The 20,616-nt window shown below is 48.1% G+C and overlaps 1 protein-coding gene across 6 annotated transcripts in view; it reads left to right on the top strand.

Moving 5' to 3' along the window:
- The window catches only part of LOC147705753 (eukaryotic translation initiation factor 3 subunit C-like), a 638,241-nt gene that overhangs the window by 240,935 nt on the left and 376,690 nt on the right, over positions 1 to 20,616 (top strand). For all 6 annotated transcript variants that reach the window (XM_086932195.1, XM_086932193.1, XM_086932197.1 and 3 more), the window contains 2 exons: positions 19,663 to 19,788; positions 20,068 to 20,161. In XM_086932195.1, the coding sequence (XP_086788321.1) occupies positions 19,663 to 19,788; positions 20,068 to 20,161 (220 nt within the window). The remainder of the gene's footprint in view (positions 1 to 19,662; positions 19,789 to 20,067; positions 20,162 to 20,616) is intronic.

Below are 20,616 nucleotides of genomic sequence, written 5' to 3'. Positions count from 1 at the left end.
GGACATTTGCAGAGCAGCCACGTGGGTTACACCACATACCTTTACAAAACACTACTGTGTTGACGTGCATTCCAAGCAGCAAGCTGCTGTAGGACAGGCTGTTCTCAAAACACTTTTTCAGGTTTCTGCAGCTGGCACGGGCAACCGCCGCTGATGGAGGGACTGCTATGTATTCTATGCTAAGATATGAATTTAGCAGCCCACATGCCTCGAACTGAATATGCTACTTACTAGTATGCATCTGTTCTTGGCATGTAGGGCTGCTAACATTCATATCGCCCACCCTCCTCCCCGGTGCCTGTCGCAGCTGCAGATATACTATTGTATTCAATCATTAGCATGGACATCATTTACACTTTTCACTCCATCTTCTGCCACAATGGCGAAAAACAATCTGGGGATGGAGCCGATGCCCATGCGCACTGTAGTCCAGGTGAGGAGCCACCTATCTCAGGATACTTCGAAGACTCTTCCAGCGGCGATCTAATGCTAAGATATGAATGTTAGCAGCCCTACATGCCAAGAACAGATGCATACTAGTAAGTAGCATATTCAATTTGTTACCAAAAGGCAAAACGCACACTATCCATTCCTCCTAGAGCTCATTCTACTCTCAAATTAGGAGCATCTATGGCATTTCTAGGAAACGTACCATTAGATGACCTCTGTAAAGCAGCTACATGGTCTACTCTGCACACATTTACAAAACACTACTGTGTAGATGTGCAAGCAAAACATCAAGCTAGTGTGGGCCAGGCTGTACTCAAAACATTATTTCAAACTACTGCAAAAGATACGGGTAATCTATGCTATTGTGTGTGGTGTGCAGCCCATATGTCTTGAACGGAAAATGCTACTTACCAGTAAGCATCTGTTCTTGGCATGTAGGGCTGCAGAACCGCACACGCCCACCCTGCTACCTGTATCTGTTTCCAGTATTATCTTATTTAGATACACAACACATGGACATCTTTACCTGTATTCATCCAAACTCCATCATTTGCCCACTGGCGAAAACAATCTGAGGATTGAGTCGATGCCCATGTGCACTATGATCTAAGGGAGGAGTCACCCAACAGACAAAGACTCTTCCAAGACAACAATGAATTATAATCATCCGGGCCCACCACCAGATGGTGATCTAATGCTATAGTGTGTGGTTCTGCAGCCCTACATGCCAAGAACAGATGCATACTGGTAAGTAGCAGTTCGAAGCATATGGGCTGCAGATGGTACATTTATGAATAGATCGCCATCTGGTGTTGGGCTCACCGACACAGGAGCAGCAGACAGATCCAAAACAAAAGACTTTGTTTATCGATCCGCAAACTGGCAAAGTGGTGACAAAATTACCTAAAAAGAGGAAGAATGAACAGCTAGATGACAAAGCTCTTCCTCCTAAAAAGAGAACAATGGGGACAAATGCAACTCCTCCCCTTCCTCCTCGACCTAGAGACACACCCTCTTCTCCTCTTCCTCACACTATGCCAGCTATTCCTCCACCTTCTACACCAAGACCATCTCACCTCAAACAGATGTAGACAGTGATACAGGGGAGGGAGAACTTCATGGGGATGACGACACTGTCCCAGATAAACCAGACCCATGGGAGAATTATAATGCAGGGTCAGATGATAACGACCCAGAATTATACCCCTCAAAACCTTCACCACCTGATGATAATACAGGTTTTGCACAGCTGATTAATAGGGCAGCAAAATACCATAAGGTAGATTTACACGCAGAACCTCAAATAGAGGATTTCCTTTTAGAAACGCTACCTGCTGCACAAAGAACATCAGGAACACTACCTATGCTGAAGGGTCTTCTCAATCACACAGCAGACATATTCAAAGACCCTGTGAGGGCTAGGGTATTAAACCCAAGAATTGATAAAAAATATAAGGCAGCCCCAAAGGACCCAATATTTATCAAGGGACAGGTACCTCTGGACTCTTTTAGTCACAAACGCTCGTAAAAGAGCAAACTTATTATCTACAGGAGAAGCTCCGCCTCCTGATAAGGAGTCCAAGTTAATAGATGCATCGGGCAAAAGAGTAGCATCCCAAGCAGCAAACAGCTGGCGCATAGCTAATACACAAGCATTACTTGCACGCTATGATAGAGCGCATTATGATGAGTTAAAAAAACTCATTACACATCTCCCTAAGGAACATCAAAAGAGGGCAGACCAGCTCATACAAGAAGGGAAGATAATAACCAACACTTCCATTAAGTGCGCCTTAGACGCGGCAGACACTGCAGCAAGATCCATCAACACCAGTATCATGTTAAGAAGACATGCATGGCTTAGGGTCTCAGGGTTCAAACAAGAAGTACAAACATCCTTATTGAACCAACCTTTTGATCAAAAAACACTTTTCGTTTCAGGTACAGATGAGACTTTAGAAAAGATGAAAAAAGACACAAACGGCTAAATCAATGGGAGCATTACAACAGCCAACTCAAAGGGGTTCCTTTCGTAGGTCCACCTATAGAGGCGGGTCAAAGAATACAGGCACAAGCCAGCAATCTACCTCTTTTACACCAACATCACCCAGAGGTAATTCAAGAGGCAGTTACAGAGGTAACAACAAGGGTAGAGGTCGCGGAAATCACAACCGCAACTCCCCAACCCCAAAACAAAGACTTCATACAGCTCCCCCCAGACCATATAACACCGGTCGGGGGACGTCTATCACAGTTCCTACCTGTCTGGGAAAACATCACATCAGACAAGTGGGTGAGACAAATTATCAAACATGGTTATTGCCTAGAACTCACAGCTACCCCATCAAACATCCCCCCCAGACAGCGTCCAATGAGTCAAGATCATCTAACATTGTTAAAACAGGAAGTACTATCACTGCTACAAAAGCATGCTATAGAGCAGGTTCCAAAACATCAGCAAGGGACAGGAGTATACTCTCTATACTTCCTAATTCCCAAAAAAGACGGGTCTCTAAGACCAATTTTAGACCTCAGACCTCTCAATGCATACATAAATTCGGAACATTTCCACATGGTCACGCTCCAACAAGTACTTCCTTTACTGAAGAAAGGGGACTTTCTTTCTACACTGGATCTAAAAGACGCTTACTTTCACATCCCAATTCACAAAGCCCACAGAAAATACGTCTGGTTTGTAGTAGGACAACATTATCAGTTCAAAGTCCTTCCGTTTGGGGTCACAACAGCACCAAGGGTGTTCACAAAATGCCTAGCAGTAGTTGCAGCACACCTAAGAAGACAACAAATACATGTCTTCCCTTACTTAGACGATTGGCTAATAAAAGCCAAGTTACAAGGAGAATGTCTTCAAAACACACAAAAGACCATTCAATTGCTGCACCAGCTAGGGTTTACGGTGAACTACACAAAATCCCACCTACAACCAAACAAAGTTCAACAATATCTAGGGGCTACTATAGACTCAGAAAGAGCCAAAGTATACCCCAATCCAATCAGGATCCAAACAATGATCACGTTGATCCAAAGATTTCAACCACAACACTCACTAACAGCTCGAGTGTTCATGCAGCTGTTAGGGATGATGTCCTCCTGCATACTGCTAATACCATATGCCAGACTACAAATGCGTCCACTGCAAGAATGTCTAGCAACACAGTGGAATCAGGCTCAAGGTCAGATTACAGATCTGGTGTTGGTAGACAACCGCATACCTCGCTCTCTGAAGTGGTGGAACACAACAAACATTTCCAAGGGGCGGTCGTTCCTAGAACCGATTCCACAAGTGATACTAACAGCGGATGCATCGCTCACCGGATGGGGAGCGCATATGGAGAAATATACAGTGCAGGGAAAATGGAGTGTACAGCAGAAAACACTGCACATCAATTATCTGGAACTACTAGCAGTGTTTCTAGCATTAAAAGCTTTTCAAATGCAAATCCTCCACAAAGCAGTCCTTATCAGAACAGACACCATGACTGCAATGTATTATATTAAAAAACAGGGGGGACACACTCTGTCCAACTATCCAGACTAGCGCAGGACATTTGGAGATGGGCCATTCCTCAAAAGATCTATCTGTTAGCCGAACACCTACCAGGAGTTCAAAATCAGATAGCAGATATCCTAAGCAGAGATTCAGAACAAATACACGAATGGGAACTGCACAACCAAATACTGCAGCCATTCTTCCAAAGATGGGGACAACCAGAGATAGATCTCTTTGCCACTCATCAGAACGCAAAATGCCAAACCTTCGCATCCAGGTACCCACACCACCTGTCCCAGGGCAATGCGTTATGGATAAATTGGTCCAACAAATTTGCTTACGCTTTCCCCCTCTCCCACGAATTCCATTAGTGGTTCGAAAACTGCAACAACATTCAATGACAATTATACTAGTAACACCCACGTAGGCAAGACATCCGTGGTTCACCACGCTACTGCAACTCTCATAGGGGCCACATCAAAAGTTAAGAATATTACCCATGCACCTTACACTGAACCATGGAGAAATAATGCACCCAGTTCCCAAACAATTGAACCTAGCGATCTGGCTCCTGAGGTCATAGAATTTGGATACTTAGATTTACCTTAAAACTGTATGGAAATCATTAAGCAAGCAAGACGTCCTACCACCAGAGCATGCTATGCAACAAAGTGGAAAAGGTTTGCTGTATACTGTAACAGTAACAACATCAACCCTCTGGACGCATCCACTAAATTGATTATTTGCTATTTACTACACTTGCAGCAATGTAACCTTGCTTACACCTCTATTAGAGTACATCTTGCAGCTATAGCAGCGTACATGCAAAACAGGCAACATCTTTCCCTGTTTAAAGTGCCAGCAATAAAAGCTTTCATGGAAGGCCTCAAAAGAGTCATTCCACCAAGACTACCGCCTACCCCAGTCTGGAACCTATGCATAGGTGTGAAATACAATTCCTCACATGGAAGGTGGCTTTTCTTATAGCTATTACTTCACTCAGAAGAGTAAGTGAATTACAAGCATTCACAATACAAGAACCATTCCTGCAGTTACACCAAAATAAAGTGGTTCTTAGAACAAACCCAAAATTCTTGCCTAAAGTAATTTCAGCATTCCACATCAATCAGCCAGTGGAACTACCAGTCTTCTTTCCAAAACCACAGACGGTAGCAGAAAGGGCCCTACATACATTAGATGTCAAAAGGGCGATATTGTACTACATAGAAAGAACACAAACTTTCAGAAAGACAAAACCACTATTTGTAGCGTTTTCTCCTACACATAAGGGCAATCCTATCTCTAAAGCAGGCATTGCCAGGTGGATTGTAAAATGTAAACAAATGTTACTTAAAAGCAAAAACGACATGAACTGTTCTTCCTAGAGCTCACTCTACACGTAATCTAGGAGCATCTATGGCATTCTTAGGAAACATTCCTCTAGATGACATATGCAAAGCAGCTACCTGGGTTACACCGCATACCTTCACAAAACACTACTGTGTCGATGTGCAGGCAACACAACAGGCTAGAGTGGGACAAGCTGTACTAAAAACTTTATTTCAGACTGTTGCAACAGACACTGGTAACCACTGCTAGGGAGATAACTGCTTTATAGTCTATTCATAAATCTACCATCTGCAGCCCATATGCCTCAACGGAATATGCTACTTACCAGTATGCATCTGTTCTTGGCATAGAGGGCTGCAGAGTGGTACATGCCCTCCCAGCCTCCCCGAAAACCTGTGTCTGTTCCAACACTATCTTATTTAGATACACTTACATGGGCATTTCTATCTGTATTCTATCATACTACTCCATCTAACCCTACTATGGCAAAACAATCTAAGGATGGAGCCGATGCCCATGCGCACTAGCACCCAAAGGAGGAGTCACCAGTCTCGTGACGACAAAAGACTTCTCCAAGAGAAAAACAAGTGCAATCATCCGAGCCCAACACCAGATGGCGATCTATTCATAAATGTACCACCCTGCAGTCCTCTATGCCAAGAACAGATGCATACTGGTAAGTAGCATATTCCTTTTCCTTCCCCAGCTACGAACTGCCTGTGATGTAAGGGAAAACTTAACTGTTGCTGAAAACAGCCTTTGACTGTGCTGGCTTAGTGCACACGTATTCTCAATGGTGCTCCTGTCAGCATAGATATTTGTTCTCTCATTGGTGCTAGTGCATTTAGCTTTGTGAGGTTAGCGATAGTGCCCTGGTATATTGAGTACCCATTCTCAATGTTGATCCTAGCATCACAGCAATCTGTGCGCACTCAGATGTGTTTGCATAGCACTCACTGCTTTATATGGTGCTAGTGTGTTGCTGATTGGCTTTCTAAATTCTCTGGTGGCAATGTGCTGGGATAATGTAAATTTGCTCTGAATGGTGCTCAGTATCGTTATGTTCGAGGCATGTGGGCTGCTGAATTCATATCTGTGCATAGATCGCCGCCTAGTGTTGGGTCCGGATGATTGCACATTGTTGTCCTGGAAGAGTCTTCGAAGTATCACGAGATAGGTGGCTCCTCCCCTGGACTACAGTGCGCATGGGCATCCTCTCCATCCCCAGATTGTTTTTTTCCGCCATTGGGTTTGTATGTACTTTCTCGACTCCAGTTCGGAAACTTAGTTATAACTCTTTACTAAGGCCAAAAGGCTTTCGGGGCGTCGGTATTGTCGTTCGGTGCCTGTTTTTCTCCAGTTCTTCGAACAGGACGTCGAAGTTAGCTCTTGACTTTCAACACCAGAGGCCCAAACTACGACAACGATGGAACGGAGCCCGTTCAAACGATGCCCCGTCTGCAACTCTAAATACCCTCACATTGATGTGCACTCAGTGTGCAATAAATGTTTATCCCCGGACCACGACTAGGCCAGCTGTATGGCCTGCTCGAAGTTCCGGTCCAAGAAAACGCTTCGAGTTCGACGCGCAGCAAGACAGTCAGCGCAGAAGTCGCACCAGAGCCGGACAACATCTTCGAGGCCGGTGACGAGGAAGGCGCTGACTAAGAAGATCCTGACCAGCAGTCGGACCCAGCGTCGGAGCATGACTCCAACTTCGATGTGGACGAAGAAGATGAGGACTACGTCCATGAAGACGTCGTTGAGGTAGGGGACGACGCAGAGGCCACCGGGGCCGTCGATGACGACTCCAGTGATGAGCCAGGCCCAACCGCAGTAGCGGGGCCTAATAATGACATTCTGTAGTAGGGGATCTCTGTGTATAGTCATAATCTAGTGAATAGTCCCCAACCATGTGCATGGACCCCGGAGCAATCAAAAATAATCTCTTAAAGTGTCGAAAAAATGCAGAACTGCACAGACACTGAAGAGAGAATTTAAAGACATATAATGCAGCCTATAAACAGGCTACACTGTCCAGTACTTCAACTAGAAATTCCACCAAAAATCCACAAAACAGTAAAGCCTGCCCAGATTTCCCTTGCCTTCAGCAAAAACCCCTCTGGAATGATGGAGGAAGACATGGACAGACAAGCCCCATAGGCTGCCATTATGTGGCTCAGAACAGGATACTGTGCCTTTAAGAGAACTTTCCAGAACTTCACAGTATCCCAGAATGCCCTGCAGGTCCCTCTTACTTTCAGTTCTTTTTTCCGGCTCCTGCTAGCAGGACCCTGGAGCATTGAGCTCTCCATTTTTGGGACTTATTTGGTGTTTTTTCACTACTTTTCGAAGTTTTAGTACTTTATTGTGCTGTGGGGCTTTTCTTCTTGGTTTCTCACTCTGTTTTTTTGTCGAATATGCCTGCATTATTCGACAAATGCCCGGAGTGCTCCAGGAAAAAGGCCAGGTCGGACCACTATGAGATGTGTATCCTCTGCCTTCCAGCTTCTCATGTTCCAGAGGAGTGTGTTATCTGCCAAGGCTTCTCTGGAAGGACCCTGAGGGAAAGGAAGAAGATCAGACTTCAGGGTCTCGAAGAAAGAAGACTGAAGGCTCAAGGTGGGTCTGAAGGGGCTTCTTCTGCCCATGCTGAGGCCCCTGGGGGGCTCCCCAGGGGCAGGAAGACTAGCAAGCGTCACCATTCTCCGCCTGGGTCCATTGCGCCCACTACGGCGTCGAGAGGAATGACTGCGGTCTGTTCCCCATCGTCGGAGACGAAACTACGTCGAGGCTCGAAGTCGAGGGATATCCTTAGACCTTCGAAGTCTCCGGTGACTGTTTCATCGTCATCCTCGTCGGCGTCTAGTGATCGACGTAGACGAGCCAGGTGTGGGTGATGGATACGGTCAGATGGCATTCACTTATCATACTGACACTGACACTGACCAAGAAGAACCTCAGCAATGGACTGATGCTGCAGACCCTGACGATCCACAAGCTGCACCGGACATTCAGTCCTACTGAAGACACAGCGGCGTTTAACGCTTTACTAGAAAGGGCGGCCCTCAACCATGACGTGGAAATGCACGCAGAACCAGTGGAAGAAGATTTCCTATTTGATACTTTCTCCACCTCTGAAAAATCGGCAAAAACATTGCCTATGCTGAAAGGAGTCCTCAAACATGCTGCGGACATTTTCAAAGAGCCCACAAAGGCAAGGGTTGTCATCCCAAGGATTGAAAAGAAGTATAGACCTGCGCCTGTGGACCCTACCTACATCAAGGGCCAGCTCCCATTGGACTCCCTCGTAGTGGCCAATGCTCGTAAGAGGGCGAACTCGCAAACTAGTGGTGATGCACCTCCTCCGGACAAAGAATCAAAGATCTTGGAGGCTTCAGGGAAGCGGGTGGCAGCACAGGCTGCTAATATTTGGAGGATTTCAAATACACAGGCCCTATTGGCTAGATACGATAGGGCTCACTAAGACACATTAGAACAGCTGTTGCAACACCTGCCTGATGTTTACAAAGAGGGAGCAGAAATGATCTTACAGGAGGGGAAGTTAATTTCTAATGCATCCATCAAATGTGCTCTGGATGCTGCAGACACGGCAGCTAGGGCCATTAACACTAGTGTAATGTTGAGACATCACGCCTGGCTCCGCATCTCTGGGTTTAAACCAGAGATTCAAACAACTTTGCTCAACCAGCCTGTTAACCCTGACTTCCTTTTTGGTCCCGATGTAGACACGACCCTCGAAAAAATTAAGAAGGACACAGACCGCAAAATCCATGGGGGCTCTGCAGTCAAAGCAGTTTCGGGCAGTTCCTTTCGTCGCTCCGGTAATAGGGGAGCCTCTAGAGGACAAGCTTTACAGCAAGCCCAGTACAACAAGGGGAGCAGGCAAACCACCTATACAATAATAACAGGGGTGGATATCGTGGGAACAGCGCCAAGGGCAGAGGACCTGGAAATAACAATGCCAGATCCTCCGCTCCCAACAAACAGTGACGCCTTGTCACTGCCCCCCGACCATTTAACACCAGTCGGGGGAAGACTCCAGCAGTTCCTGCCGGTCTGGGAAGGCATTACCACAGACAGGTGGGTGGGACAACTTATCCAATACGGCTATTGTCTGGAACTAACCTCCACTCCCCCCCAACCTACCCCCAAGGCACCGTCCTATGTCCGCAGAGCACTTGCACTTATTGCAGCAAGAAGTACTCTCCATGCTGCAAAAATGGGCAATAGAACTCGTGCCTGTAAAAGAGCAAGGTACAGGGGTGTACTCTCTGTACTTCTTAATCCCAAAAAAGGACGGTTCCCTGCGGCCCATTCTAGACCTCAGACCCCTCAACCAATACATACTGTCAGAACACTTTCATATGTTAACCTTACAGCAGGTCCTGCCATTGCTCAGTCAGGGCGACTTCCTAGCAACCCTGGACCTCAAGGATGCATATTTCCACATTCCCATTAACCCAAGTCACAGGAAATATCTCAGATTCACCATCAACAACCAGCATTACCAATTCAAGGTCCTGCCTTTCGGGGTCACCACTGCCCCCAGAGTGTTCACCAAGTGCTTAGCAACTGTGGCTGTGCACCTTCGGAGACAGCACATCCATGTCTATCCCTACCTGGACGACTGGCTTGTTCAAGTAAAGTCGACCCAGCAGTGTGTCAGCCACATGTCCCGCACAATTCACCTCCTACACAGTCTAGGATTCTCACTAAACTACCAAAAGTCGCACCTTCAGCCCGCTCACGTGCAACAGTACCTGGGGGCGACAATAAACACTCTAACCGCAACAGCGCAGCCAAACTCTGCCAGAGTCATCAGCATGCAGCTGCTAATTCAGAAATTCAGGCCTTAACAATCGCTCCCAGCGCAAGTATTCATGCAGCTGATAGATATGATGGCCTCCTGCATATTCATAGTCCCGCACGCGAGGCTACACATGCGTCCCCTTAAAGAATGCTTAGCACGACAGTGGAACCAGGCTCATGGGCATCTGAAAGACCTAGTGTTGGTGACCGGTTGTGCATACAACTCTCTGCATTGGTGGAACACACAAAACCTGTGCAGGGGACGACCGTTCCAGAAGCCTGTCCCACATGTAGTGCTGACAACGGACGCATCTCTCCAGGGCTGGGGGGCCCATGTCCTCCATTACACTGTGCAAGGACTATGGACTTCACAGCAGCAAAAGATTCATATCAATCTTTTGGAGCTGATGGCAATCTTCATGGCAATGAAAGCGTTCAAGTTGCACCTGTGCAACAAGGTCGTGTTGATCCGGATGGACAACATGACTGCCATGTATTACATACAGAAACAGGGAGGCACACACTCCCCGCAGCTATCTCACCTAGCCCAGAGCATGTGGAAGTGGGCCATCCAAAGGAACATCTTCCTCATGGCGGAACATCTCCCAGGCAAGGACAACCAGATGGCGGACCTGCTCAGCAGGCACAGTCATCAGATGCACGAGTGGGAGATTCACCCCTCAGTGCTCCAACCATATTTCCAGCAGTGGGGTCATCCAGAGATAGACCTCTTCGCCACAAAGGAGAACGCAAAATGCCAAAACTTCGCCGCCAGGTTCCCACACCCGCAGTATCAGGGCAATGTGATATGGATGAACTGGTCAGGCAGATTTGTGTACGCTTTTCACCCAGCTCCGCTCATACCGCTAGTGGCACGCAAACTGCGGCAGCACTCCATGACGCTCATCCTGTTGCTCCAACGTGGGCATGGCAGGCTTGGTGCACCACGTTCCTGGAACTTTCAGTGGTGCCTCACCAGCGGCTACGCCTCAAGCCCAGTCTCCTCACTCAGAGCCATGGAGACATACAGCATCCAGATCCGCAACAGTTGAGCCTTGCGATTTGGCTCCTGAGGTCATAGTTTGGCTACCTCAACTTGCCCCCTGACTGTATGAACATCATCAAAGAGGCAAGGCGACCTACAACTAGGGCGTGCTATGCAGCCAAATGGAAACGTTTTGTCATCTACTGTTCCAATAATGACATTAATCCGCTAGATGCGTCCACACAAAACATCATATGTTACTTGCTGCATCTATATCGATGCAATCTAGCGTATAGTTCCATTAGGATACATTTGGCCGCCATAGCAGCTTATCTTCAAAACAGGCAGCATCTTTCCCTCTTCAAAGTACCTGCCATTAAAGCCTTCTTGGAAGGACTCAAAAGAGTGATCCCTCCCAGACACCCTCCTTCACCTGTCTGGAATCTAAACATCGTTCTCACCAGGCTCATGGGGCCACCCTTTGAGCCTCTTCATTCTTGTGAGATACAGTTTCTACATGGAAAGTGGGTTTTCTGATAGCCATCACATCGCTACGAAGAGTTAGTAAGCTTCAAGCCCTAACAATTCAAGAGCCCTTCCTACAAATTCATACTAATAGGGTAGTGCTGCGCACCAACCCCAAATTCATGCCTAATGTGGTCTCGCAGTTCCACATTAATCAAACCATAGAACTGCCAGTTTTCTTGCCAAACCCAGATTCAGTGGCAGACCGGGCACTGCAGACCTTAGATGGTAAAAGAGCTCTGCTGTGTTCGAGGCATGTGGGCTGCTGAATTCATATCTGTGCATAGATCGCCGCCTAGTGTTGGGTCCGGATGATTGCACATTGTTGTCCTGGAAGAGTCTTCGAAGTATCACAAGATAGGTGGCTCCTCCCCCAGATTGTTTTTTTCCGCCATTGGGTTCGGATGTGTTTCGGTTCCCTCTGTCGGAATCGATAGTTGTTTAACTTTCCTTACTTGAGACCAAAAGGTCTTTAGGACTCGCGTCGGTATTGTCCATCGTTCGGGTTGGTTTATTCATTGGCTCCGAACACTTGCTGCCCTTCCGCGTGCTGTCGGCGCGGACGGGCCTACACGACGCTCCAGACTATTCAACATGGAACGAACTCCGTTTAAGAGGCGCCCAGTGTGTGCCTCAAAGTATTCACACCTCGACGTGCACCCAGTGTGCAACAGATGCTTGTCGCCGGACCACGACGAGGCCAGGTGTATGGCCTGCTCCAAGTTCCGGTCGAAGACTCTCAAGCTACGTCGGGCCGCAAGACTGCAGGCCCAGTTATCGGCACCCCCACCAACCAACATCTTTGAAGAAGACGTTGAAGACGACACCGTCCTACAAGTTTCGGACTCTGACCCGGCGTCTGAGGATGAAAACTCCGACGCGGGAGATGAGTTCGAGGAAGTCGTCGAGGAGGTAGGGGACGACGACGGGGCCATTGCCACCGTGGAGGATAGCTCGGAAGATGAGCATCCTCCTACTGACTCCAGGGCCGAACCCCAGCATAAGGCCCAGGTCGAGGGATCGCCTTCGGGCCTTACCCAAGACCTCAATATCCGTCCCTCAGCCCCGCCTCCGGGCCCGGCCACGGACATTGGTGATGCGCCACTCCCGGTACAGAAACCGAAAGTGAAACCATCAGGGTCCGCACCATCTGTATCGAAACCGAAAGTGCAAGTCGCAATGGTGGGATCAAAGGCTCCAGAGGCCTCGGTGCCGAAGAAATACAAAATGGCCGCCGAGATCAAGAGCCACGCCAAACTGGCCGACCCGAAGAGCACAGTGTCGAAACCGAAGGCAAAAACGCCGGACGCGGCTGCGTCGGCGCCGAAGCTGGCCGACGCTCTGAAGAGCTGCGTCGACGCCAAGAAGGTCGATGACCCTAAGAAGGCCTCCAAAAAGCGTCAGGACAACCCCAAGGCTCTGGCTGCACCGATCCCGGTCGACAAAGCCAAGGGCGGTGCTGTGTCGGCTCCGAAGACTGCTCCTTTGGTCGCCGAACCGAATCCGGACTCTGAGGACTCGCTCGAGCCAGTCCAGCCCTCCCCGTCCTTTACCAAAAAGGTCACGGAGTCCCTTCAACGTATTCGGAAGGAGGACGTGGCTCTCGGGCCGAAGAATGTGGCGACGAAGCCTCCACAGAAACCGGCGAAGGCGCAGGCTCCGATCCACTTCACGCCGCCACCGAAGACGACGCCAAAGGCTTTCGCTCCAAAAGATGGGGCCGGGGTGCCCTTGAAGCTGGTGTCTACGCCTAAACCATCCTTGGTGGTGCCGAAGCCACAGCACCAACCACTAGTGGAAGAGGAGCGTCGAGAGGTTGTCATCGACGCCAACACAGGCAAGCTCTATCTCCTTAAAAGGAAGATCACCCCGGAGCCGGTGTTGGAGCATTTTCATATTCCACTTAAAAAGAAGTTGGACTCTGCGGGCGCTTCTGCCCCTATAGAGCCTGCATCTCCACAAGGTCTGGGACTCTCACCCACTCACTCGAACGCTGGGGAGGGTGACGACGACGAGGAGGAGGAGTACAATTATCCAGCGTACGCGGATCCAGAGGAGGTAAATGAGCCATGGTCTGCTGGAGGCGACCCTACGGACCCTCAGACAAGGCACGAGCCGCAGCTTTTTGCTGCAAAGACTTCACCAACGGAGGACTCTGCAGCCTTTAACGCTTTGATTGAAAGAGCTGCAGCCAACCATGATGTCGACCTCCACGCCGACCCAGTGGATGTCGATTTTCTTTTTGACACTTTCTCAGTGGCTGAAAAGACCGTCAAGACATTGCCAATGCTCAAAGGTGTGCTAAAGCATGCGCCAGAGGTTTTCAAGGAGCCCACCTGGGCAAAAGTCATCAATCCTCGCATTGATAAAAAATACAAGGCGGCGCCCACTGACCCAACATACATCAAGGGACAGTTACCACTGGACTCTTTGGTTGTCTCCAACGCACGTAAAAGAGCCAATTCACAGACCACTGGTGATGCTCCTCCCCCTGACAAAGAATCAAAGTTGTTTGAGGCATCAGGGAAACGTATTGCTGCGCAGGCAGCCAATATATGGCGCATATCAAACACGCAGGCGCTACTTGCACGCTACGATAGGGCGCACTATGACACCCTAGAAACACTTCTACAGCACTTGCCAGATCAGTATAAGGAGGGTGCAGAGATGCTGATTCAGGAGGGTAAACTCATTACCAATGCCTCCATCAAGTGTGCTCTAGATGTGGCTGATACCGCCTCGCGAGCCATCAATACTAGCGTTCTGCTTCGCCGGCATGCGTGGCTCAGAATTTCAGGCTTTAAACCAGACATTCAGACCACCATCCTCAACCAAACAGTAAATCCAGACCACCTGTTTGGACCTGAAGTAGATGCCACACTCGAAAAAATGAAAAAGGACACTGACACCGCTAAATCTATGGGTGCCCTTCAGTCCCAGCAGTTTCGGGGTGGTTCCTTTCGCCGCTCCAATAGCAGAGGCACCTCAAGGGGTCAAGTGTCACAATCCACGCAATTCTATAAAGCTAACACCCAAACCTCATACACCAACAAAGGTAGGGGTGGATACCGTGGCAACAACGTCAAGGGCAGAGGACGTGGAAATAACAGCTCCAGGTCCTCCACCGCCAGCAAACAGTGACGCCTTGTCACTGCCCCCCGACCACACAACACAGGTCGGGGGGAGACTCCAGCAGTTCCTGCCCGTGTGGAGGTCCATCACCACGGACAGGTGGGTCAAATCTCTTATTCAGTACGGTTATTGTCTGGAACTCACTTCCATCCCACCAAACATACCTTCAAGGAACCGTCCTATGTCCGGCGAGCACTTGCACTTGTTGCAGCAAGAAGTTCAAGTCATGCTGCAAAAAGGGGCAATAGAGCTCGTTCCACTGCAGGAACGGGGAACAGGGGTTTACTCCCTGTACTTTTTAATCCCAAAAAAGGACGGATCTCTCAGGCCCATCCTGGACCTCAGACCTCTCAACATGTACATTCTGTCAGAGCATTTTCATATGCTTACTCTGCAACAGGTTCTCCCACTGCTCCAGCAAGGGGACTTCCTGGCAACTCTGGACCTCAAGGATGCATATTTTCACATTCCTCTGCATCCTTCGCACAGGAAGTATCTGAGGTTCACCATTCAAGACCAGCACTACCAGTTCAAGGTCCTGCCCTTTGGGGTCACCACAGCGCCCAGGGTCTTCACAAAGTGCCTGGCGACAGTGGCGGCGCACCTAAGACGTCAGAACATCCACGTATACTCCTATCTGGACGACTGGCTCATTCAAGCAAAGTCGTACAAACAGTGCGCCGACCACGTGTCCCAAACCATTCACCTTCTGCACGATCTGGGATTCTCACTGAATTACCCAAAGTCCCATCTCCAGCCCGCTCACATACGGTAGTATCTGGGCGCGACCATAAATACTCTGGTGGCTACAGCCCAGCCAGATTCAGTGAGGATCAACAGCATTCTATCGCTGATTCAAAAATTCAGACCTCACAACTCACTTCCAGCACGAGTGTTCATGCAGTTGATCGGCATGATGGCCTCCTGCATCTCCATTGGCCCGCACGCGAGACTACATATGCGCCCGCTTCAGGAGTGCTTAGCACGTCAGTGGACTCAGGCTCATGGGCAATTGAAAGACCTAGTGTTGTTGAGCGGTCGGGCATACAACTCTCTGCATTGGTGGAATCCACAAAACCTTTGCAAGGGCCGACCGTTCCAGGAGCCTGTGCCACAGATTATCCTGACGACGGACGCCTCTCTCCAGGGTTGGGAAGCGCATGTACTCCACTACACAGTGCAGGAACTATGGACACCACAGCAGAAGAAGATGCACATCAATGTGTTGGAACTGATGGCAATCTTCATGGCCTTAAAGGCGTTCAAAGTACATCTGTGCAACAAGGTCGTGTTGATCCGGACGGACAACATGACAGCCATGTACTACATTCAGAAACAGGGCGGGACACACTCTCCACAGTTGTCTCATCTGGCTCAGAGCATGTGGAAGTGGGCCATTCAAAGGAACATCTTTCTCATGGCTGAACACCTCCCAGGCAAGGACAACCAGATGGCGGACCTGCTCAGCAGGCACAGCCACCAGATGCACGAGTGGGAGATACACCCATCAGTACTCCAGCCATACTTTCAGACATGGGGTCATCCAGAAATAGACCTGTTCGCCACAAGGGAGAACGCAAAATGCCAAAGCTTTGCCGCCAGGTTCCCACACCCGCAATCGCAGGGCAATGCGATATGGATGAACTGGTCAGGCAAATTTGCGTACGCTTTTCCCCCAGCACCCCTGATACCGCTGGTGGCACGCAAGCTCAGGCAGCACTCGATGACCCTCATCCTGGTTGCTCCAACATGGGCTCGCCAACCATGGTACACCACGTTTCTGGAACTGTCCGTGGTACCGCATCAAAGGCTTCGCCTCACACCCAGCCTTCTGACGCAGAGCCATGGCGACATTCAGCACCCAGATCCGCAACAGCTCAACCTGGCAATCTGGCTCCTGAAGTCCTAGAATTTGGCTACCTCAATCTTCCCCCGGATTGCATGGACATCATTCGGGAGGCAAGAAAGCCCACTACTAGAGCCTGTTATGCGGCCAAATGGAAGCGGTTTGTCATTTATTGCGCAAACCACAACATCAATCCACTAGATGCTTCCATTCAGAACATCATTTGTTACCTGTTTCATCTGTACCAGTGTAATTTGGCTTATACTTCCATCCGCATTCACCTGTCTGCGATGGCCGCATACCTACAAAATAGACAGCACCTTTCACTTTTCAAGGTGCCTGCTATCAAAGCTTTTCTGGAAGGACTCAAAAGGGTCATTCCACCACGGACCCCTCCAGCCCCAGAATGGAACCTCAATGTGGTTCTTACACGGCTGATGGGTCCTCCCTTTGAGCCACTACATTCCTGCGACATTCAATTCTTGACTTGGAAGGTGGCTTTCCTAGTAGCAATTACATCGCTACGGAGGGTGAGTGAGCTGCAGGCCCTCACAATTCAGGAACCTTTCTTCCAGGTCCATGCTAACAGGGTAGTGCTCCGCACTAATCCTAAATTTCTACCCAAGGTTGTGTCTCAATTCCACATAAACCAGACAATTGAGTTGCCAGTGTTTTTCCAAAATCCTGAGTCACTGGCAGAGCGGATGCTCCACACCCTTGACGTCAAGAGGGCACTAATGTATTACATTGACAGAACCAAAGATTTTAGAAAGACTAAGCAGCTTTTCGTTGCCTTTGCGTCACACCACAAAGGTAACGCTATTTCCAAGGCTGGTATTGCTAGGTGGATCGTGAAGTGTATTCAGATCTGTTACGCAAAAGCTAAACGTACTCTTACAATTCCACCAAGAGCCCACTCCACCAGAAAGTTGGGGGCCTCTATGGCCTTCCTTGGAAACATTCCCTTAGAGGACATATGTAGAGCAGCCACATGGTCTACCACACATACATTTACAAAACATTACTGTGTAGACGTGCACTCTAAACAGCAGGCAGCTGTAGGGCAGGCTGTTCTCAAGACACTTTTCCAAACTGCTGCAGCTGGCACGGGCGGCCGCCGCTAATGGAGGGACTGCTATGTATTCTATGCACAGATATGAATTCAGCAGCCCACATGCCTCGAACTGCAAATGCTACTTACCAGTATGCATCTGTTCTTGGCATGTATGGCTGCTGACATTCATATCGCCCGCCCTCCTCCCCGGCGCCTGTAGTAGCTGCAGTGTTCATGTATATGCTCATAGCATGGTCATCACTCACATAGTTCACTCCATCTCGGCCACAATGGCTAAAAACAATCTGGGGATGGAGGCGATGCCCATGCGCACTGTAGTCCAGGGGAGGAGCCACCTATCTCGTGATACTTCGAAGACTCTTGCAGGACAACAATGTGCAATCATCCGGACCCAACACTAGGCGGCGATCTATGCACAGATATGAATGTCAGCAGCCCTACATGCCAAGAACAGATGCATATTGGTAAGTAGCATTTGCAATTACATCGACAGGACAAAAGACTTTAGAAAGGCTAAACAACTGTTTAATGCCTTCTCTCCACAACACAAAGGCAACCCTATTTCCAAATCAGGTATATCCAGATGGATTGTTAAGTGCATACAAATCTGTTATCAAAAAGCTAAACGCACTTTAACAGTTCCCCCAAGAGCGCATTCCACACGCAAGCTAGGGGCATCCATGGCTTTCCTAGGTAACATTCCTCTAGAGGACATATGTAGAGCAGCCACATGGTCCACCATACATACATTTACCAAACACTACTGCGTAGATGTACACTCCAAGCAGCAAGCCGCTGTAGGACAGGCTGTTCTCAGAACTCTTTCAGACTGCTGCAGCTGGCACTGGCAACCGCCGCTAAGGAGGTAACTGCTATTTATTCTATGCACAGATATGAATTCAGCAGCCCACATGCCTCGAACGGAATATGCTACTTACCAGTATGCATCTGTTCTTGGTATGTAGGGCTGCTGACATTCATAGACCAGAGCACATAGACTTCACAGGTTGGCGCCTTTGCACCTTCCTACTGTCCTCCCTAAGGGAAAAAACAATCCTGAGGTGAAGTCCGTGTCCAGCTACATTGTCTGTTTTGAGGGAGGTGTCAGGTCAACTCAGAACCTCTTCTATGAAGAAAAAAAAACGTGTAAAATATACACCCAAACTAGATTGTAAGAGTGTGCAGAGCACATACATCAACAACTCAAAAAGCTGCAATCCAGTTGTGACCGGTAATGTTATATTTATTTCTCTGGATCTTGTCAAAACCTATTTCTAATGTATTTGTGTTTATACACAATCAGTGGACAGAAGGAATTCACTTGGGAACTGGCATGCATGTGTTGTTGTGGTGTGAAAGTTTTGGTGACATTTTATTAAGCCCAAGGAGAAAAGGTGTTGCAATAGAGTAGCAGATGTCCCTGATGATTGTGCTCCTGAAACTTTTCATATTACAATAGATGCATGGAGGCTCACATAAAATTGGTCCTTACTTTTTCCTTATGAAAATCCTCAAGCTGCTAATGTATCTCATTAGTTTTGTTCTGCTTGTCGAGAAAGCAGAGCTCAAATCCTATTAAGACCTTTCTAATAGTACTGTGGATAGTATTCAAGGTGTGTACTTGTAACAGTGCAAATGGAATGTGTGCTCCGCTTTTTGTTTATAGGAACCTTCCATGAGATGGACATGCAGTTGAAAATCCTCCCAACTTTGTAGAATGAGGATAACTCCCTATCTGCCGTAGAACACTCTGCCCTTACCCATCCCTTTACTCCTTCCTAATCAAAATGTGTTGTTGTGGGTCTGAAATGGACTCCTTTTCCTCTGCCTTCCTCTCCTTTTAATACATATTGTCTCCTGTCCTCGTTCCCTTGCTCTGCTGTCTTCCCCATTTGTCTTTGCATCTTTCTTGTGCAGTCTAAAGCCAGGTACAATCTTTTGGTTTCTGTCAACAGCCCGAAATGTGGAAGAAATGCCTGGACTGCATTAATGAACTGCTCGACATTCTCTTTGCCAACTCCAATATGTTCATTGGAGAAAACATCACTGAGGATTCGGAGAACTTGACAAATATGGAACAGGTAACACCATGCAAGAGTGTATGCACGGCTAGTACTAAGGTGAATGCGTAACATATAGGTCATAGGGGCACACAAAGGAAGTGCAAACAAATACCATACAGCTGAATTGCTAATGCTTTAAAAAATTACATTTGTGGAATCCTTATAACATGGCAGCAACTAAATGCTACAGGAATGGTGATTGCTTAATATTAGCATTTGTTACAGGTATGCCCATATGCATTCGAAAGCTGTTAAAGACTTCCTGTACTCATTGATTGTTTCTCTTGTCTCCTGCAGCCTCTGCGTGTAAGAGGTTGCATCCTGACACTTGTGGAGCGGATGGATGAGGAGTTCACCAAGATCATGCAGAACACCGACCCACATTCTCAGGGTGAGTTGGAGGTCTTGTGGTGCTATAGTATTATTTTTTAACCATTTGTATTGTTTTATTACAGCACAGCACAGGTTTATGCATGCATTCAACACACATCACCACAATTAGATCCTACTTATAGGCATTATGCATAACTTGTGTGGCATCTGGGTTAAAAGGAGTCATTGATTCATTAAGAAGATAATCAAAATGAGAAACTTAGGAACCTGCCATGCCCACTACATCTATGCTCTAAAGGGCAATCTCCAAAGAAAGTAGTTCTCCCCATGTCAACTATCCTCAGCCTCCCTTCCCAGAGTCAGAAATGTGTATGTAAAGGGCCCTTGTTTTCATGTCCTGCATACCTACCTATTCACACCGCCAGTCCAACAGTCCCGAAGAAAGGGGAGGACCGTTGATGTCACCCTTGGTGCTACCCTCTAAATAGCTAATTGGAAGCTTCATTGATGGTT

The sequence above is a fragment of the Lissotriton vulgaris genome, chromosome 7, assembly GCF_964263255.1.
Source record: "Lissotriton vulgaris chromosome 7, aLisVul1.2, whole genome shotgun sequence".
NCBI classification, from domain to species: Eukaryota; Metazoa; Chordata; class Amphibia; order Caudata; family Salamandridae; genus Lissotriton; species Lissotriton vulgaris.
Note: the sequence above shows the minus strand (reverse complement) of the source record. Positions and strands in the feature narration are given on the sequence as shown.